The sequence below is a fragment of the Callospermophilus lateralis genome, chromosome 3 (assembly GCF_048772815.1).
Source record: "Callospermophilus lateralis isolate mCalLat2 chromosome 3, mCalLat2.hap1, whole genome shotgun sequence".
Taxonomy (NCBI): domain Eukaryota; kingdom Metazoa; phylum Chordata; class Mammalia; order Rodentia; family Sciuridae; genus Callospermophilus; species Callospermophilus lateralis.
The window spans coordinates 88341272-88363649 of NC_135307.1; the positions used below are offsets into that span (position 1 = coordinate 88341272).

Below are 22378 nucleotides of genomic sequence, written 5' to 3' on the forward strand. Positions count from 1 at the left end.
AATCTTCTTCTATAAGGTACCTTTTTGGGGGGGAGGAGGTGTACCGGGGATTGAACTCAGGGGGCACTCAACCACTGAGCCCCATCCCCATCCCTATTTTGTATTTTATTTAGAGACAAGGTCTCACTCAGTTGCTTAGCACCTCACTTTTGCTGAGGTTGGCTTTGAAGTTATGATCCTCCTGCCTCAGCTTCCTGAGCTGCTGGGATTACAGGTATGTGCCACTGTGCCTGGCTGTAAGGTGCCTTTTTGAATCTTTTCTTTTACTGGAGTAATTTGCAGGAGTTTTATTTTTCCCAGGTTTTAATTTTGTGATTTATGTTTTAATTTTGTTCAAGGTCTCATCCCACCCTTAAATAAATTAAAAAAAAAAGATGATTAAAACAGATAGTTAAATATCTCAGGCTTTTCCGTTTGTTTTCTGTCTTCGGGATTTTACTAAAAATGTCTTTATCCGTAAGATTATAAAGTTAAACCTGGGGACTGTGGCACATGCCTTTAATTCCAGCTGCTCTCTGAAGGCTAAGGCAGGAGGATCGAGAGTTTAAAGCTAGCCTCTGCAATTTAGCAAGGCCCTAATTTAAAGTCAGTGAGACTTTAAATAAAATATCAAAAAAGGGCTGGGGATGTGACTCCATGATTAAGTGCCACTGGGTTCAATTCCTGCTACCAAGGGGAGCGGGGGAAAGCTAAAATAATAAAATAAAAATAAAACTGTATTTAACATATGTATGTGCTTAAAAATTGTTAGTATGTGTGAAATTTATTTGATATGAGATTTGTCCTCAAGAAAGTTGCTCCTCAAATGGCTCAGTTGTACCATTGCTGAAAAATATATACTTTTTAAAGGTGACATTTTAAATGTCGCCTGTAATGTAGTAACATTAACATGCTAATGTTTGGGTCTCTTTTTGGTTTCTGTTGTTTGTAATCAGTGCCAGGCTATTCTAATTACTATTTTAGTGTATAAAGGAGATATTGTCTTCATATAGCTAGATAAGGTTTAAAATGAAATATAATGCAAAGTTATTAGTTTAGTTGTATTTCTATCTTCTTGCTGGGTTTTGTTCTCATCTTAAATTTAAAGTAACACATTTTCATTTCAAAGGAACAAGAAAAAGTTATTAAAGCTACATATGCACGAATAATGTTTATCTGTTAGACTTTCTGCTTTCTTGATTAGTGTCATTATTCTGTGTTCTACCCTTGAGAAGAATTAGCTCCAGAAGCCAGCCAATTATCAGGTTATAATTTGGTTTTCTTACTGGTAAAAATATATTATTAAAAATATTGCCTTTTTTTCTTCAATTTTCTTATACTGTTAGGGAAGAATGAATAAAGGAAGGAAGATATTTTTGTTACAATTGTTGTATAAAGGGAGAAATAAGGAAGAGTTCTTAGAGGGAAAAGTGTCAAGCTTAAAAAAAGAAAGAAAGACAAAAATAAGTACATAAACTGGAAAAGGTTGAAATCTGTGTGCTTTACAAAAAGATAGGTGGAAAATGAGGAAGAAATTTTGGATCATATGGAGGAATTTGAAAAAAGAAAGGAAGAATGAAACAGAAAGTGAAAGGGATAATATACTCAAAAGGATGAAAGAAGCAGGAGATGATGGTGCATACCTGTAATCTCATCTCTTTGGGAAGCTGAGGCAGGAGGATTTCGAGTTTAAGACCAACCTGTGCAGCTTAGAAAGACCCTGTTTCAACTCAAAATATTATGTGAAAGGACTGGGGATATAGCTCAGAGGTACAAACGCACCTGGGTTCAATTTCCATGATTCCTAGTAGCATAAAAAAATTTACTTAATAAATGGTGGAAGAATATATTTCCGAGCCAAAGGACACAAAATTTCAGATTAAATGGGCTTACTGGACATCTGACCATAAAATTTTAAGAAGATCCCCATTTGGATACTTTCTTCTGGTATTTCAGAATATAAAGAATATATCTGAATACTGTTTTGGGGAGTGGAGGCAGTACTGGGGATTGAACCTGGGGATACTCTATTCCTGATCTACATACATAGTCCTTTTTATTTTGAAGCAGGATTTTACCAGATTGCCAAGGCTGTCTTTGACTTGAAATCCTCCTGCCTCAGCCTCCCCAGTAGCTGCGATTATAGGTGTGTGCCACTGCACCTGGCTTAATCTTTAAAGAGAAGCCATTTTGCGTTAGAAGGATTTAAAAATTCAGTTTGATGTTAAAGAGAAGATCAGTAAAGCTGGTTTTTTAGTTGTTTTTTATTTCTGAAATCACGGGAGTGGTAGGGACCATGCATGATTATCAATTGTGTGCATAAAATAATGATATTAATACATGCAGTAGGGTGGAAAGATGGACCTCTTACAAACTCTAGGTGAATTTCTTGAGATTGTGCTCTAGAAAATTAAAAGGAATTCAAGAAGCAGGAGATGTCCTCTAATACAAGAAAATTTAGCTTAACGGTAGAGGGTGGAGTAAAATTTTAGGATGTCATCTACATTATAGTACTATAAAGTAGCATATTATTAAAATAAAAACCCAGATGCAGATAAGAATGTCTTCAAAAAGATATTCAATTTATTTTAAGAACATGATTAAGAACTGGTATGATCTCCATGATTATAAGAAAAACAAGAAGAGCCTGGTGCGGTTATCCCAGTGACTCAATAGGCTGAGGCAGGAGGATTATGAGTTCAAAGCCAGCCTCAACAACTTAGGGAGACCCTAAGCAACTTGGCAAGACCCTGTTTCTAAATAAAATACAAAAAAGGGCTGGGATGTGACTCATTGGTTAAGCAATCCCCCAGGTTCAATCCCCAGTATTAAAAACAAAACAAACAAAAAATAAGGGCTGAGGATACAACTGAGTTGGTAGAGTTCTTGTCTAGCGTGCACAAGACCCTGGGTTCAATCCCCAGTACCAAAAAAAAAAAAAAAAAAAAGAAAGGCCAAAATTTGTTCAGGAACATTATACTATAATTATGAATAAATAAAAAGTTTTGGTAAAACTTTGACCAGTAAGTAAAAATTAAAAAAAAGATGAATAAATTCACTTTATTAATTAGTGATATAGGATTACCTTTCTTCCTCTAAAGGACCTAATTGGTTCTACAAGCATTAATCACATAAGCATATAAAAATGCTAATGACTTAAATGTAATTATAGAAATCAGTCATACAAACCTTGACAATGTGTAAATAACAGTAGCTAATAGAAGTGGAGAGGTGCAGCAAGTTTATAATGCCTATTTCCTTCTCTCATTATATGGAGTTCTTAGCTACTGCTAAGTTATGAAATTGAAGTTCATTTTATTTAGGATAATTGAGGTAACCACTAAAATTAAACAGAAATCGTTAACAGTAGTCACTTGGGGACTGTGGCACTGATTATAGTGGAAGACTTTCTTTTTTCTTATAATTTTATATTTTACATGGTTATTATTCATTATGTAGTTAAAATATAAATTAAAAGTTTTCTCAGTTCATGAAATTTTAGACATTTAATAACCATATATTTAAAAAAAATTTTTAGATGTTGGATTGATCTCTCTCTCTCTCTCTCTCTCAGAATTGAACCCAGTACCTCACACATACTAGGCAAGAGCTCTACCACTGAGCCACAACCCCAGCCCAACCATACATTTTGTTTTTTTTTTTAGGTGTAATGGTGCACACTTAAAAAAAAAAAATTTAGTTGTAGTTGGACACAATATCTTTATTTATTTTTACGTGGTGCTGGGGATCGAACTCAGGGCCTCACCCATGCTAGGCGAGCGCTCTACCACTGAGCCACAACCCCAGCCCCAGTGGTACACACTTATAAGGAAGGCTTAGGAAGGAAGATTATGTTCAAGGCCAACCCCGGCGACTTAGTATTATAAAACTATCTTAAAAATCAAAATAAAGCCAGGAACAGTGGCATGAGCCTGTAAGCTCAGGAGCTTAGGAAGCTGAAGCAGGAGGTTTATGAATTCAAAGCCAGCCTTAGCAACTTAGCAAAGCCCTAAGCAACTTGGCAAGACCCTGTTTCTAAATAAAATATAAAAATGGGTTGGGGGGACTGGGATTGTGGCTCAGTGGTAGAATGCTTGCCTGGCACGGGCGGATCCCGGGTTCCATCCTCAGCACCACATTTTAAAAAAAAAAAAAGGCATTGTGTTGTGTCCATCTACACCTAAAAAATAAAAATTAAAAAAAAAATGGGTTGGGGATGTGGCTTAGTGTTAAGCACCTCTGGGTTCAACCCCAGTCACCAAAAATATAAATGAATGAATGAATAAATGAAGAAACGAATAAAGAATGAAAGAAAGAAAGAATAGCTGGGTGTTATGGCCCATGCCTGTGCTCCCAGCGGTTCAGGAGGCTGAGGTAGGAGAATTGTGAGTTCAAAGTCAGCCTCAGCAACGGTGAGGTGTTAAGCAACTCAGTGAGACCCTGTCTCTAAATAAAATACAAAATAGGGCTGGCAGTGTGACTCTGGTTGAGTGCCCCGTACTCCCCCCACCCACCTGCAAAAAAAAAAAAAATAGGACTGGGTATGTAGCTCAGAGTACTTGACTAGCATGCTTGAGGTCATGGAATCAGTCCCCGGTTCTGTAATAAATAAATTAATAAGTAAATAAGTTTTTTTGGAATGGTAATAGACTTAAAAGCTTACCTATAATTAATGACTCATTAATCCTTTGGTGTGAACAGAGGAGTACTAAAATTATTGGACAGTCCATGCAGAACACCCTGTGCAGGCCATATCATTTTAGTTTTGCAGTCTTATATAATAAGGAAGCTTTCTTCTCTATTATACAAATGACCCTACTGAATTTGTAAGAGTTTAACTTGTTCTTAAAATCAGTATATATAAGTAAACTATAGGGATTCGTAGTTAAGTTTTTCTGACTTCAAAGTCCCTGTGTGTTTTCTAGTGTGTAAGGTGTGATATCTGGAATTTTAATCACTTCTCCTTGTTGTATTCCCTTTTGAGCATCACTGTTACCACCTGTTTGTCCTTTGGTTTGTTGAAAAATACTGTTGGCTGTGTAAAGGCACTGTGCTTACCTGCTGTGACCAATACTAAGAGAAAGGATAAAACTTGGCATTTCAGCTTTCTTAGCCCACTCGAGTTTTGTTAAACATAGGACATATCCCTCCAAGTTAACTAAAAATGTAAGTAAAAGATCAGTAAAATTGATACCTGTAGCCATATTGATTGGAAAAACGAGAACATACAAATTACCAATATTAGGAGTAGAGGTGACTTCACTATAGAAGTTAAAAAGAAGAACAAGGGACAACTCAAATGAAATAAACAAATTCTTTAAAGACTCAGAGGAATCCAATTCACTGAAGAACAACTAGATAATGGTTTAGTTTTATTAAAGAATTTTAATTTGTAATGAAAATCCTCAGTGTCAACTCATCAGTGGCTTCACTGATGAATTCTGTAAAACATTAAGGAATACATAATGCCATTATATATATTCCATAGAAAGGTCTTGTTCTATGAGACCAGTATTACCTACAGACTCAGTAGAGAAAAAGATATTACAAGAAAACTGTAGACCAGTATCCCTTAGGAACATAGATACCAAAAAAAAAAAAAAAAAAAAAACTCCTAAGTAAAATTTTTGCATATCAAATCCAACAATATGCTTAAAGGATAATCATGCTAATAGACTTACCAGGAAACTAAGACATTTTTTAGACCTTTTTTTTTTTTTTTTTTTTTTTAAGGATTATTGAGGTAGCCACTAAAACACAAATAGTTAAAAAGTAGTCACAATGGAGCTGTGATACTGGGTATGGTAGAAGACTTATTTTTATTATACTTATTTTCTATATGTATTAAGATTTTTTGGTCCGAAGTTGCTTTAACATTTGAAAAACTGTCAATGTAGTTTTGTTTTCTTTTCCTTTTCTTTCTTTCAATATTTTTGTAGTTGTCAATGGACATTTTATCTATCTATCTATCTATCTATCTATCTATCTATTGTGCTGAGGATTGAACCCAGTGCCTCACACATTCCAGGCAAGTGCGCTACCACTGAGCCACAGCCTCAGCCCTGTAGTTTTCTTTAAAAAAAATAAAAAATAAGAATATTTATTTAGTTGGACACAATACCTTTAGTTTAATTATTTATTTTTATATGGTGCTGAGGATCGAACCCAGAACCTCGCCCATGCTAGGCAAGCGTTGTACCTCTGAGTCACAACCCCAGCCCCTGTAGTTTTCTTTTTCTTTTTTTCTTTTTTTTTTTTGTTCTGGGGATTGAACTCAGGGGCACTTAACCACTGGACCATATCCCCACCCCACCACCTGCTTTAAGTTTTTTATTTTGAGACAGGGTCTGGCTAAGTTGCCTAGGCTGTCCTAAAACTTGTGATCCTCCTAACTCAGCCTCCTGATTTGCTAGGATTACACTACTGCACTGGGTTACACTACTGCACTGTCTATTATGACAATTTTTCATTGTCATAATAGACTATAAAATAAAGGCCATATAATTGTCTCAACAGATTTATATATAAATATGTGTGTATGTTTTAGTTGTAGTTGGACACAATACCTTTGTTTTGTTTGTTTATTTTTTATGTGGTGCTGAGGATCAAACTTGGTGCGTGCCTGGCATGAGCTAGGCAAGTGCTCTACCACTGAGCTACAACAATAGATATTTTTGAAGAAATGACAAAATCCATTTCTTTTAAAAATTCTGAGTACTTCAGGAATAGAAAGCAGGTTTCTCAATCTGATAAGCCCATCTATGAAAAACTTTATACAGTTGAAATATTAATAGTGAAAGCGTTGAGTGCTTTCTCCCAAATATTGGGAATGGAGGAAGAATGGGTAGTTTCATCACTAAGAACTGTGTACAGTCACTTGTGTGTGTCTTTCCAGTAGCCAGTAACTAGAATGCTTTGGCAGGAGGGCTACTTGAGCCCAGTAGATTGAGAAGACTAACCTGAGTAACAAATCAAAGCTGTGTTTCAAAAAAGCAAAAAACAACATAATCCCCAAAACAACAGACTGAAGATCCCAGCCAGTGTGATAAGGATTAAAGAAAGACATCCAATGTGATAAGGAAAAATTAAAATTGGCTTTGTTTATAGATAGGAAGATCCTGATCAGTGTATAAAACAGCCAGTAAAATCATTAGTTTAGTTAAGATTGTGTAGCACACATAGTCAGTATACAACATATAAGCCATAAACAACTAGCAATTGAAATTTTAAAAAATACAACTTAGAATAACATCCAAAGAAATAAAATAGTTAAGGATAAATTTGACAAAAGATGCATATGATGCATATACTGAGAACTTTGTTTCATTCCTATCTATGTTCACTCTAGTGCCTAAAATAGATAGTAGATATTCGATAAATATTTGATTAATAGATGAATAAATTAAGGTACATGGGGAGGTTTTTAGGGAGCATCTATTTGACTATTGTTTTGAGTTACTGTCTTTGTGAGGGAATAAATTTTGATTGGCATTGCTTCAGTGATAAACTTCTGTTGCCTAAAGCACCTAAAATCTTAATCTTATTTTTTGTTAAGCTATATGTGAAACAGAGCCTGAGCAGCCTGTTCGACATTACCCATTGTGGGTGAAAGTAGAAGGTGAAGTAGATCCGGAGCCAGTTTATATCCCAACACCCTCAGTCATTGAGCCTATGAAACCATTATTGCTGCCTCAGCCAGAAGTATTATCTACTACTGTGAAAGGCAAACTGCTCACTGGAATTAAACCTTCACGGGCATATACTCCCAAGCCCAATCCTGTGGTAAGTGTGCCTGGAGTTTCTTTTCTTTCCTTTTTTTTTTTTTTTTTTTTTGCAAGTTACAGAAGTCATTTGTAGAAGTGATAGATTTCAACCAGATTTTCAGTTTATATTCTGTGAGCAATTTTTGCTTTTTAATGGGTTTGTAAGACGTTGTCTTTTTTTGTTTAATCATTTTTTTAGTTGCTGAAACTTTCTTAATGTCATAAAAATGGAAATGGATCAGTGATTCTTTTTTGAGGGGGTTCTATTAAAATTTTTTTTAATTAATTTATTTTTTTTAATTGATCAAAACATTACAGAGCTCATGATATATCATCTTTCATACATTTGACTCGATTGGGTTATGAACTCCCATTTTTACCCCAAATACAAATTGCAGAATCATATCAGTTACACACTCACATTTTTACATAATGGCATATTAGTGACTGTTGTGTTCTGCTACCATTCCTATCCCCTACTATCCCCCCTCCTCTCCCCTCCCCTCCCATCTTCCCTCTCTACCTCCTCTGCTGTTGTTTAATTCTCTCCCTTTTTTCCCTCCTCCTTTCCCCTCACAACCTCTTATAATTTTGTGTAACATTGAAGGTCTCCTACCTTTTCCATATGCTTTCCCTTCTCTCTCCCCCCTCTCGTCTTTGTTTAATGTTAGTCTTTTCCTCATGCTCTTCCTTCCTGTTCTGTTCTTAGTTGCTCTCTTTATATCAAAGAAGACATTTGGCATTTGTTTTTTAAGGATTGGCTAGCTTCGCTTAGCATAATCTGCTCTAATGCCATCCATTTCCCTGCAAATTCTATGATTTTGTCATTTTTTAGTGCTGCATAATACTCCATTGTGTATAGATGCCACATTTTTTTTATCCATTCATCTATTGAAGGGCATCTAGGTTGGTTCCACAGTCTAGCTATTGTGAATTGTGCCGCTATAATCATTGATGTGGCAGTATCCCTATAGTACGCTCTTTTAAGATCCTCAGGGAATAGTCCGAGAAGGGCGATAGCTGGGTCAAATGGTGGATCCATTCCCAGCTTTCCCAGGAATCTCCATACTGCTTTCCAAATTGGCCTCACCAATTTGCAGTCCCACCAGCAGTGTACAAGTGAATCAGTGATTCTTAAAGATAGCCATGTCTTTCTTCAAGAAGTACATGGAAAGCTGGGCTTTTTACATGACTTGCAAAGTCTTTTAAAGGTATTGTTATTCCAGTAGTATAAACTATTGTGTAATTGAAACACAAAATGCTAGAAAATGTAGAAAAATATTAAGAAAAGCCTTTTAAAAGCAAATTTTTAAATAGTAATAAAAGTTTCAGATTTAAAGTAACATTTGATATATTGTGTATCTGTGAAGATGGATAGGGAAAAGTAAGACTCCCAGTCCACTCATTTGAAAAAGAATCCTCTACAGTGCAACACAATACAACACAGCATACATGGTTTCTGTACCAGTGGTGGTCTAAAACTTTGTTACTGGTCTGTGATGAAATAAATATAAGAACAAATCTTTGAGCCATGCATGCCTTTAATCCCAATGACTCAGGAGACTGAGGCAGTAGAATTGCCATTTGAGGTCAGCCTCAGCAACTTAATGAGACCCTCACTCAAAATAAAAAGGGCTGAGAATGTGGCTCATTGTTAAAGTACCCTTGAATACAATCCCCAATTCCAAAGGGGGAAAACAAACAACTTCTACAGCAAGTTGATTAAGGTAAGTCTATTATATTGAAAAATTTGAGCTTGTAGTAATTTTACATGTCTTTTATTTATTTATTTATCTGTTTATTTATTTTAATTGTAGTTGGACACAATACTTTTATTTTCTCTATTTATTTTTATGTGATGCTGAGGATTGAACCCAGAACTGCGCAAGTGGTAGGCGAGCGCTGTACCTCTGAGCCACAACTCCAGCCCATAATGTCTTTTATTTTTCTATTTTTTGGGGGGTAGGGTAGGGTGGACACTGAGGATTGAACACAGGGCACTGAACCATTGAGCCACATCCACAGCCCTATTTTGTATTTTATTTAGAGATGGGGTCTCCTTGAGTTGCTTAGTACCTCACTATTGCTGAGGCTGGCTTTGAACTGGTCCTCCTGCCTCGGCCTCCTGAGCTCCTGGGATTGTAGGCATGCCCAGCTCTAGTAATTTGTTTTATTGTACTCTATCAGTCTGTGTTTGACTGGTGATTAACAAATGTGTATTCAAGCACACATCTTGAGAAGCACTGCTCTGGTGTAATCTGAAATTTCCTGATACTGAATGAAATCTTTCTGATTGCCCCAAGATTTAGCACATACAAATTGTACTTATACTGTTTAATTTTAAAGCTTGCATTAAAAAATTTCAGCTGATGGAATGAAAACACAGATTAAGTATTTGTCTTCATTTATAGTATAGGAGACTTTTTTTCACTAATGTATCAGATGTTTTGATATATAAAACTTGCAGATAAGGGAAGAGGACAAAGATCCAGTCTATTTGTACTTTGAAAGTATGATGACTTGTGCCCGTGTTCGAGTATATGAACGAAAAAAAGAAGAACACAGACAGCCATCCTTGTCTCCATCCTTGTCTCCATCACTTCAGCAGCAGAACTCATGTCATTCTAGTCCTGGGAACCATAGTTCAAAGGTGATTACTTGTTACACAATTGTTTTTTAACTTTTAATTCCTTGTTGCTGGTATTAGAACTGAATTACTATCAGAATGATTAGAATTTTCTTGCTACAAGAATAATTAATGTACTCTAGACTTATATGACATGTAAATTAATTTATTTTTCTCCATACTTCGGTGTTCTATACCTTAGGGTTACTAAAAGTTTTATTTTTCTGACCTTGGAGTAATTAAAACACAACACAAATACTTCTGGGTTTAATTAAATTATTTATCTGTAATTAGTAAGATTTATGTCTTCCCACACTGATGAATTTTTTAAGTAACTTAAGCTTGTTCTGTTAAACCTAAAATATTTTCCTTCTTCACTAGAGTAACAGTAGAGTACAATGCACATGACAATGATGATGGCGATGATGTTTTTTCTTGTTTTGTTTTGTTTTGGGTGGTGGTGGTGCTGGCGATTAAATCCAGGGCCTCAAAGGAGCTATACCACTGAGCAATATTCCCAGGCCCTGATAATTGTTTTCTTGATGACTTAGTCATTATTAAAAACATTAGAACAAGACTACTTGTTTTTTTTCCTCAGGATTCTAGTAATGTAGTAGTGTGTTCAGATGGGAAGCTGTTTTAGTCAGCTTTTTCACTAAAGGATCTGACCAGAACAATTATAAAGAAGGAAAAGTTTATATGAGGGCTCATGGTTTCAGAGGTCTTAGTTCATAGAAGGCTGCCTCCATTTCTTAGAGCTTGAGATGAGGTTGAACTCATGGTGGATGTGTGGCAGAGGGAAGCAGCTCACATCATGGTCAAAAAGCAGAGAGAACTCCACTTGCCAGATATAAATATATACCTCAAAGCTATGCCCTAAGCCCCACCTCCTCCAAGCACACCCTACCACTTCAGTTACCACTCAGTTAATCCCTCTCAGGGGATTAATTCACTAAGTGGGTTAAGATTCTCACAACCCAATCATTTCTCCCCTGAACCATCTTGCATTGTCTCACATATGAGCTTTTGGGGGACACCTCACATCCAAACCAAAACAGAAGCTGTTGATTATTTATTCTACTAATTTAACTTCTGTAAGAGATTTAATGTTTATGTCTTGCTCTTTATAGATACTAGATATATAAGTATTGCTCTGTTATTTCCTTCCTTAGGAACCTGATTCTGAACAGCAACCCTTAAAACAACTCATTTGTGACTTGGAGGATGATTCTGATAAATCACAAGGTTAGAATCTTAATAGTTACTGGTAATTATATATGTCTGGATTATATAATAGCAGAAAACCAAAACTAGCAATCCAGAGTATGTCACTTACCCTTTTTCTGGTTTCTGCCAAAAATAGAGATTAATAAGTAAGCATCTTATTTTTTGTTTGTTTGTTATTTGGTTTGTTTAATAATTCTCAAAAATAAAATTTATTCATATTGATGTGGTATGTTATGAGAGACTTTTAGAGATGAGGTGAGTGAAAATTTTTTTTAGCTCTCTTTACCAAACCTTAGCAGTATTGGCATTATTAGCTATTAAAAATTTGCCTCAGGTCTTTCTTACCTGCCACTATCAGGGAAATGCAGAGGAAGAGAAAGAATATCACTGATTTATCTAATAGAGAATACTTCCTGAATTACTGTGATGAGAGGTAATAGTAATAACCTGGAAATTACCTCTGGGCTTTTTTTTTTTTTTGGCTATGCTTTGTAAGTCTTATAACATTCATGCGGTAGTACTTCCTGTCTTTAAAAAGTGTTATGGTATGCAGAAAATATGTTTCCATAGCACAGATTTTGAAAAAGTTGCTTGGGTGGAAGAAACCTGGCTGAGAGCATGAGCACCCTGGGGGCCATGGGAATCAGTATCCTGGACATAACTATAATTATAGCATTTTGGTTGGGAAACTCTGTTGTAGAGATCTCAGTATCTAATGAAATACATATTTTTCAACATGTCATCATGGATAGAAATATATTGGGGAGTTGAATGAAATCTTTCTGATTGCCCCAAGATTTAGCACGTCAGAGCATGTTTCAGAGCAAACTTGCAAGTATTTTTGCTTTGCCCAATGAATAACAGAATAGTAACCTAAGCCAAATAATCAACCTTGGTTATAGGTGATGCTTTGTTTGCAAGCTAGCACTTCTTAGATAATAGTTAAGGCCTCATAGAGTAATGTTAAGGGAACTTCCTTTTTATCAGAGGATAGTGAAGACAATTTTGTGAGATCTTTCTTCTTTCTGGAAAACTCCCAAATTATGAATGTTAAACTTACATATTAGGTTACCCCTGGAAAGTATATGGGAATAGAACATTGAGAAATTGTTGAATATCTTTTAAAAGTCCACTAGTACAGAATTGCTGGGATTCAGAAAAATTTTTCAATTTTTTTATCAGAAAAGAGCTGGAAATCTTCCTGCAATGAAGGGGAATCCTCTTCTACCTCTTACGTGCATCAGAGGTCACCTGGTGGTCCCACCAAACTGATAGAGATCATCTCAGACTGCAACTGGGAGGAAGATCGAAACAAGATTTTGAGCATCTTATCCCAGCACATCAATAGCAACATGCCACAATCACTTAAGGTGGGCAGCTTCATCATTGAGTTGGCTTCTCAACGAAAGAGCCGGGGTGAGAAGAACCCTCCTGTTTATTCTTCTCGTGTCAAAATCTCTATGCCATCATGTCAAGATCAAGATGATATGGCTGATAAATCTGGATCAGAGACTCCTGGTGGTCCATTGTCCCCTGGGAAAATGGATGATATCTCTCCTGTGCAGACAGATACTCTGGATTCAGTGAGGGAGAGATTACATGGAGGCAAAGGTCTGCCTTTTTATGCAGGGCTTTCTCCTGCAGGGAAGCTTGTGGCCTATAAGCGTAAACCCAGTTCAAGCACATCTGGGCTTATCCAGGTGAGAATTATCTTTAATCTGGACATAGCACCTTTTTGTATTTAGGTGACATCTTAATTTTTTTCAGAGCCCTTACTGGGCCTTAAGTCCTTTATCTTCACATTTCCTGGTAACTGGGTAACAAAATCATTATCCCTTTTTCTAATAGGTCAGTTAGATGCATACCTACAGTGAATTTTTGGAACATTTATACACAGAAACAGAGCCTTGTATTATTAGATTTTTCTTTCTATTCTTTTCAGAAAGTTATTCTTAAACTTTATTGCGTAGACTCTAGAGATATTTTGAGAACCAAATATAGGAATTTAATCTAGTTTTTAAAATTTATTATTAGCATACAGCTTTCAATACAAATCTCTTGTTTAGAATGTTAAGGCTAGTAAAGGGAAGATGATGAACTTGACTTTCAGACAGGCAGTTGGCAGTATATATTTAGAAACTTGGAGATATTTTATCTTATTTTTGTGGTGCTAGGGATTGAATTTGGTGCTCTTATCAGTGAGTCATGTCCCTATATCCTGGGGAAAATTTTAATTTATGAGAAATTCAAATATATAGAATTTTAAAAAATGAGTCATATATTTTTCTTTGATTTGTGAGGTTTTATCAGTGAAGTCACTTTAGGACAAATGTATGTGTCCTTGCTGTTCAGTAATTCATGCAGAATATATTTGTAAAATTATACCAACATCTAGGAAATCCTTGGAAAGAAGAGTTCCAAATGAAAATGTTAAGTCATTGTCAAGGTTTCCTTCTTGCTCAGTGGTATAAATTATATTTTTATAAGGGTAGAAAATGTATGCAAGTGTCCCATGTTATTGCTAAAGTTACTCAACTTGGACTAAGGACTGCTCCATTAATATATAACTGGTCTACTTTAAAAAAAAAATTATTATAGTTTACTCTTGCTGGTGCTATGTCATTGCTTCTGTTGGTATTTCTTAAACTCTTAATGATGGAGAGAATGATATTTCTCTCTTCATTTATTTATTGATACTTTGGAAATAGTGACCTAACTGAGATTTCTAATAAGACTCCCTGAAATAAAGGCATAGAGATTTTGTGTTCTCTCCTGATCAGGACTTCCAAAGCCACCATAGAGTGTCATTTGCATAAGCAGTCAAGCCGTTTATAATATATGTTGAGCATCCTTAACCCAAAAAATGTAAAATTCAAAATGATCCAAGAGCCAAAACTTTTTGAGCATTGACATGACCCCATAAACAGAAAATTCCATACCTGACCTCATGTTGTAAGAGGGCAAACATACTAAAAATATTGTATAAAATTAATTCCTTCAGATTGTGAACACAGTTTAAGATGTATATGAAGCATAAGTCAATTTTTTATTTAGATTTGGGTGTCATCTCCAAGATATTTCATTACATATATATGCAAATATTTTAAAGTCTAAATTTCAAAAACACAAGCATTTTGGATAAGGAATATTTAATCTATGTAGACTTTGGGGAAGCTGCTGAGTAGTCTTAAGCAGTCCCAACAGAACAGGCAGGACTGTCTGACCTAGATGCCACATAGCCTGAAAATCTGTACTAAAGTTTACTTTGGGATGGAGAGATCATGTTTTTTTTGTACTAAACTTGGATATTCCTGATCTCTCTGGGAATAATCACAATTTACCTAAGTAGCAAAGAGTAGTTTTATTTTGCATCTTGGAAGATAGAATAGTTTGCTCTAGCTATCCTCCTTACTAACTTCCTATTAAGAGAGTAGATTCTACCTCAGTCCACCACTTTTTTTTTTTTTTTTTTTTGGTACCAGGGGCACTTAGCCACTGTGCCATATCCCTGCCCTTTTTATTTTGAGACAGGTTCTCACTAGTTATTTAGGGCCTCACTAAGTTGGTGAGGCTGGCTTTGAACTTGGAATCCTCCTGCCTCAGCCTCCTGAGCCACTGTGATTACAGTGTATGCCACTGTGTCCTGTCCCCCACTTGATAAAAAGAAGTCATAGAAAAGGTTATTTCCTCTAGAGTCACCAGTAATATGACCTAGAGAACATGGGTAAGAAAAATGGGAGGTTTTTGTTTTCTTTCCTTTAAAATAAAAAAGGGCCAGACATGGTGGCATATGCCTGTAATTCCAGCAGCTATGGAGGCTGAGGCAGAAGGATCGCAAGTTCAAAGCCAGCCTCAGCAACTTAGTGAGTTCCTAGCAAGACTCTTGTCTCAAAATAAAAAATAAAAATTATATGTATGTAACTCAGTGGTAAAGTGCCTCTGAGTTAATTCCCCAGTTCCAAAAAGAAAAGAAATAAAAATTTTAAAAAAGGAAAGAAGCAAACAACAACAACAACAAAAACTATATCTCTGTCCAAGATGGGCAGTGTAATCTACTCAGCAGAAAAAATTTGTGCCATATTTGGTTTGTTGGTTTACATTGTCTGATAGTTTTCTGACTGTGTCTAGTTACATTGAGTTTTTACCAGCATTTGTTTTGAGCCCATATTTTGTCCAAAATATGAAGCAACATCTTCAAATTTGAGCCTTTTGATAACCAAAAACTGAAGTGACTTTGTAGCTTAGGTTATTGTAACAGTGGTTGTCATAACAACTTAAAGTAGATTTATCATATATATTTCAAATATAAAGGATGCTGGAAAAGACCCTTATTTCGGGGCCTCATTACTCTTCTCTGGTCAGAGAGAGGATTCTTTGGAAGACAGAATTTTTGCTGATGATTGTTAACCATTTTTGCTGATGATTGTTAATAGCTTAATTAATTTTTTAAATTAAAATAAAACAATTGCATGATTCTTCAGACACATTCATGTGACTTTCCAATATCTAGGATGCAGAAGTGATGAGTTTCTAAGATTCTCTGTTTCTGTACTACAAAATGAAGAAAATGGAATTAGTTGTGAATACCAGATGATGGCATTTTTCTACTTCCCTATTACTCAGATTGTCCTGAATAGAAAAAGCCCACTTCTTTTTTTCCCCTTCACATCTGAAAAGTAGACTTTTAAAACCTTGTAAAAATGAAACCCCTGTCAAGGGAGAAGAGTTAGCAAGAGAATTTTATCTTTACAGAATTTCTCTTTGCCACTTGTTTCAGGTTAATGGTAAGAGTTACCCGCAGGCTAAGTTGCTATTGGGACAGATGGGGGCATTGCATCCAGCCAATAGGCTAGCTGCTTATATCACAGGCAGGTTGCGACCCTCAGTCCTGGACCTCTCAACCCTCAGTACTGTCATCTCCAAGGTAGCATCCAATGCCAAGGTGGCTGCATCCAGGAAACCACGTACCCTGTTGCCTTCTACATCCAACTCCAAAACGACATCCTCCTCTGGCATTACCACAAATCGTCCTGGGAAGAATCCGAAGGCATTTGTCCCAGCAAAAAGGCCAATTGGTAAGTTGGAGAGAACATATAGCTTGGAAAGGATTATAACTTAGTGCTTGATCAGTTATTACAGGTGTGAAGACTGTTAAAATTAGAAAAGGACAGGATTTGGCATAATTATTACTGATGTCTGTGTTACCTGAATCTGTTTTTTTTTTTTTTTTTTTTGGTAAACTCTTCTAATGGCTTATGATTCTAGATGAATTAGAGTCTAGTTACTAGTTACTGTTAGAATTATTTTTGAGTCTTCTACATATTAATATAGAAAAGACATGATTTAATTTTTTAAAAAATATTTTCTCTAGTATTTTTCCTGTAGGGACGAGGGGTTTTGGCATCAATCAAATGCATGTTCCTTGATCTTAAGATTTCAAGAAGCTAGAAAAGTTAGAGAGTTGGGTTAGTATAGGCTCAGAGTAGAAAGTTTTTTTTATAAAACATGGTTTTCAAAATGTTATATTGTTCCATACATCCCTGTTTTGTGAACCTTTATTTTGCTTAACATTTCATTTCTAGAGTATGTAATAAATTGCCTTCTAGAAGCACTTGTTTTAGCATTTAGAGAATCAACAGTTGCTTTATTGAATTCCTCTTTCTGTTGTTTCAAATCTATTTAGGAATGTTAAGTAAAAGTGTCAATTGTGTCTTCATTCTTATTCCTCTAACAGGAAATTGAAATATCTGGCTGAAGGCTGGAGTTGTGTGAAGATAGAGGATAGGCATTTAATGCCTTAAAAAGACCTATTTTGCCTCCTTTAAAAAAACAACTTTAATTGTGATTTTAAAACAACAACAACAACAACAACAACAACAAAAATGCAGCCCTGTCCTGCACTCTTTTGAAAAAATATCTATGCATTTTAAGAATATGCAATACTTAACTGTCTTATTCATAAGAGACAGCCTTAAAGAGGTGGAGGTGCTGGTATAGGAGGAAGTGGTGGAAATAAGTTTTAAAATTAGGATTAGGCAAAAAATTGTCTTCTTTTTACTTTCTGTTTTAGGTGGTGAAGTTTTACTGCTGTATTGTCTTTTTAGTGTCCTGACGAATTGAATATTTTGCATAGCCAGAGAATTTTAATAGGAACACTCAGTTTTAATCCCTTTCTTGTTGGAATTATATGCCATTGTTTTGGATTGAGGGAAGTGTTTTGATTTCTGTGGGTGGAAATTGGCACATATAATACAGGTAGGTAGTACCTGTAAGAAATTGACCCAGTGGTGCACAATTAATGTTGATAAGCACAGTCACTAGGAAGGTAAAATAAGAGAACTGAAGATTTTTGACCTGCAAATTTTTATTTGCAGCGGCTCGACCCTCTCCTGGTGGTGTGTTCACACAGTTTGTGATGAGTAAAGTTGGAGCCTTGCAGCAGAAGATACCTGGAGTTAGCACACCCCAACCCCTGACAGGGCCACAGAAGTTCAGTATCAGACCTTCTCCAGTAATGGTCGTCACACCTGTGGTTTCTTCTGAGCCAGTTCAGGTGTGCAGTCCCGTGACTGCTGCTGTCACTACTTCCACCCCTCAAGTGTTTTTAGAGAATGTTACTGCTGTGACATCTATGACTGCTATTTCTGACGTGGGAACTAAAGAAACTACTTATTCTTCTGGTGCCACCACTGCAGGGGTTATTGAGGTCTCTGAAACTAATACCAGCACCCCTGTAACATCTACCCAGTCTACAGCCACTGTGAACCTTACCAAAACTACTGGGATAACTACCCCTGTGGCTTCAGTTACTTTTCCTAAGTCTTTGGTAGCATCTCCTCCAACCATAACTCTTCCTGTTGCTTCCACTGCCTCCACCTCCATAGTCATGGTGACCACAGCTGCGTCTTCCTCCATGGTGACCACACCTACTTCATCTCTGGGCTCTGTTCCTATTATACTCTCAGGAATTAATGGGAGTCCACCAGTGAGCCAGAGACCAGGTAAGGCCTAATTACTAGTTGCTTAACTGTATAGTTGTTTATGTAATTTTGCAGCTGGGGATAGGATCTTTCTGTCTGTCATCTGTCTCAGGATAACCATGTAGGTGTTTTCTGCTATGAAATTTGAGTGTATTTCTGAAAATATTTGCATTCTGCAAAACTGAACATTTTAAAATGATAGAGCTCATGGTTAATGCAGTTAGATCACTGAAAATATATAATTTTGTAAGCAAAACACTGCAAAAACAACTTATTCCTTGGGAGATAATTAGTAGAACTTAGTGGGCCTGCAGGTTGCCTCAGGAGATAACAAAAAAACTGTTGAAAACATTAGAATAGAAATGCTGGCTGAAGGACACCGAAATAATGTAGATGAGAGTGGAGCTCTGAGCCACTAGAGCAGTCATTAAGGTGAGCATGGGAGAAAGTACAACCTATTATGTGACATGCTGAGATCTAGGGGTACGTATCTTTAAGAAGGGAACCATATGTACAGGTGCTCGTTTTTGGGGTGTGTGTGTGCTGCATTTTAATTAAAAAAACTGAAATGAAAGGGCTTCTTCCTATGCTTTATCCAAGCTGAGGGCTTTTTTTTTTTTTTTTTTTTTTTCTTTTTTGAAGATTAAAATATACTCCTGCTGGGTGTGGTGACACATGCCTATAAATTCCAGCAACTTAGGAGGCTGAGGTAGAAGGATTGAAAGTTTTGAGACCAGCCTTAGTAATTTAACAGGGCCCTAAGCAACTAAGCAAGACCCTGTCTCAAAACAAAAAATAAAAAGGGATGAAGATTTGGCTTAGGCACACTTGCATATACTCCTGCTATTCTAGCTTTTCTTGCCTAGCAAAAATCATTTTTATTTATTTTATGTGGCTCTGAAGATCAAACTCGGTGCTTCATGTGTGCCAGGCAAGCGCTCAACCACTGAGCTACAACCCCAGCCCTCATATTTTAAATTCTCAACTTCTTAGTTAAAATTTTCCTCTTGTTGGCTTAGGTTAAACAAATTCATAATAGGAATATTATGTGCTTTGGTATATTTTATATCCAAATGCAACTACGTAAAGTAGGTGATTCTTTTAGTCTATTCAGAGAAGAATTAATGTATACAAAAATGAGAAACTTTTCAGAATTCAAGGGAAATAACTACCCAGTATCAGTATATTGCTCTGAGTCCCATTTGTACTATTTTTTATATTTATTTATTTATTTTAGTTTTAGGTTGACACAATGTCTTTATTTTATATTCATGTGGTGCTGAGGATTGAACCCAGTGCCTCATGCAAACTAGGCGAACATTCTGCCACAGAGCCACAACCCCAGCCCTCCATTTGTACTATTTTAAAAATTATTGTTTTAATTAACTACTTTTTAATATAAATGTGTTTTTAAGAGACAAAACTGAGTGGAAGCCAATGTTACTTGCCAAAAGACAGGTTGACCTCATAAACAAGTAGTAAATAAAATATATTAATTAATTCGAATATTTACTGTAAGTTAGTTCTGTGCTTGTGGCATCTCTTTCTGTTGATGAAGAGAGCTAGAAAATACTGAAGTCATTTTTTAAAGATAAAATATCTAAGATTGTGGGGCTGTGGCTCAGTGGTAGCGAATTAATGGGAGTAGGCATGTGTGAAGCACTGGGTTCAGTTCTCAGCACCACATATAAATAAATAAAGGTCTATCAACAACTTAAAAAAAATCCAAGACTGGTACTTTCTTATGTATGTAATCAAAAGATTAAAATTGAAATGGGAATGGCTTTTCTATCAGTGTGATACAGTGTTACTTTGTATTCATATATCACTTAAAATATTTTGTTGAATGCCACTTAAAGAAATAGTGATTGTATTTTATTTTTTGGTACTGGGAATTGAACTTAGGAGCACTTAACCACTGAGCCACTTCCCCAGCCCAGAATAGTGATGTTAATAAATTTTCTTATCTCTTCTATAAATACAGAGAACTCAGGTAACTGCTAGTTCTAAGGAAGTGGACATTTTATTCTCAGTTCATAAAGAGCATGTCAAGTTGGATATTTTGATTGTCTTTTTTTCGTTTGATTTATGTTTTTCTCTTTCCCTGCTCCTCACCAACATTTAAGTAAATTGTCACAGTTTCAGTGGGTATAAGAAAGATTGCTTTCATTCTCTGAATTGAGGTAATTTAGGTTTTGAATCACTCTAAAAGTAAATTTGAAAAGTTTGAGAAATTGTCTTAACATTTTCTTAATTCATGTAAGATAGGTGAATGTTTTTTGTTTAAATTGCACAGTATTATTTTCATGAACAAACTGGTCTTTGTTTTATTTCATTTTTAGAATAGTCCTAGATTTTTTGTGTTACAGTTTATCATCTAAATGTTATGAGCATGGGGCTATGTGTGGTGTTGCACACCTATAATCCCAGTGGCTCAGGAGACTGAATCAGGAAGATCACAAGGTCAAAGCTGGCCCCAACAACTTAGGAAGGCCCTAAGCAACTCAGAGAGACACTGTCTCTAAATAAAATATTAAGAAAGGGAAAAGCTGGGGATGTGGCTTAGTACTTGAATGTTCCTGGGTTTACTCCTTAGTACAAAAAAAGTTATTAATATGATTTTCTCTTAGAATTTTAATGTTTTGTGTGAACACAGTGCATATCTGATAGAAAATCACATTAAGCCAGAAATTTTGGGGTTTAATTTTTTTCCTTTATTGGCAGACTATTGAATTTTTTACAAATTTATAAAACAAAGTCAAATAAGTTCACCAATTTGAATGATAATCATTTGTTTTAAAACTGTCTTTTCCCTCCTCTTGTCAGGCTTTATTTCTCTTTTTTAAAATTTATTTATTTATTTATTTATTTTAGTTTAGATGGACACAATACCTTTCATTTTATTTATTTTTATGTGGTGCTGAGGATTGTACCCAGGGTCTCAAAAGTGCTAGGCTAGCACTCTACCACTGAGCTATGACCCCGGCCTTTACCTGTCTCTTTGAGGTCTTTTAATTTAATATGAATCCAAATTTAGGGGAATACCCTGGTTGTCATTAGGCAAAAGCAATATCTCTATAAAAGCACCTCTTGACAGTTAATGCTTTTTTTTTTTTTAAATCATTCTGGGTTCTCTTGCGGGTAGGTGATAGGGATTGAACTCAGGGCCTTGTGCACGTAAGGCAAGCACTCTACCAGCAGAGCTATATCTCCAGCCTTTTAATCATTCTGAATGCAAAACTCTACAATGTCTGGTTAGTTACTTGAGTTTAAAACAAATTCCTCTCAGCCATGAGACAAGATTTTTCCAATTTTATAATTCAAATTAGAAGTCGCTTGTAGCATTGTCAGATCCTGTATTTTGTTGTCATAGCTTTTTTTCTTCATGTGTTGAGGGAGAATTCTGATATTATGTTTCTGTTTTGTTTTTTAGAAAGTGCCCCTCAAATTCCAGTGGCTACTCCACAGATCTCTCCTAACACAGTGAAACGTACTGGACCACGATTGTTGTTGATTCCAGTACAGCAGGGTTCTCCTACGCTTAGACCTGTCCCAAACCCACAACTTCAGGGACATCGGATGGTCTTGCAGCCTGTAAGGAGTCCAAGTGGAATGAACCTGTTCAGGCATCCCAATGGGCAGATTGTCCAGCTCCTGCCTTTGCATCAGATTCGAGGTTCTAATACCCAGCCCAGTTTACAGCCTGTCATGTTTCGGAACCCAGGTATAAAGTTAGAGATCTTTCTAATGAATTTTTCTTTCAGTAAATCAGTTGGCTATATGATTTATTACTACACCAGGAT

At 35.9% G+C, this 22378-nt stretch overlaps 1 protein-coding gene across 11 annotated transcripts in view; it reads left to right on the forward strand.

The window, feature by feature from the left end:
* The window catches only part of Mga (MAX dimerization protein MGA), a 129161-nt gene that overhangs the window by 86972 nt on the left and 19811 nt on the right, over window positions 1-22378 (forward strand). For 6 of the 11 annotated variants that reach the window (XM_076850587.2, XM_077109160.1, XM_077109158.1 and 3 more), the window contains exons 10-16: window positions 7535-7761; window positions 10210-10392; window positions 11541-11613; window positions 12778-13295; window positions 16373-16670; window positions 17970-18596; window positions 22009-22299. In XM_076850587.2, coding sequence (XP_076706702.1) covers window positions 7535-7761; window positions 10210-10392; window positions 11541-11613; window positions 12778-13295; window positions 16373-16670; window positions 17970-18596; window positions 22009-22299 — 2217 coding nt within the window. Of the gene's footprint in view, window positions 1-7534; window positions 7762-10209; window positions 10393-11540; window positions 11614-12777; window positions 13296-16372; window positions 16671-17969; window positions 18597-22008; window positions 22300-22378 lie in introns of those variants that run through there. The other 5 variants (XM_077109159.1, XM_077109166.1, XM_077109163.1 and 2 more) reach the window with 5 other exon arrangements.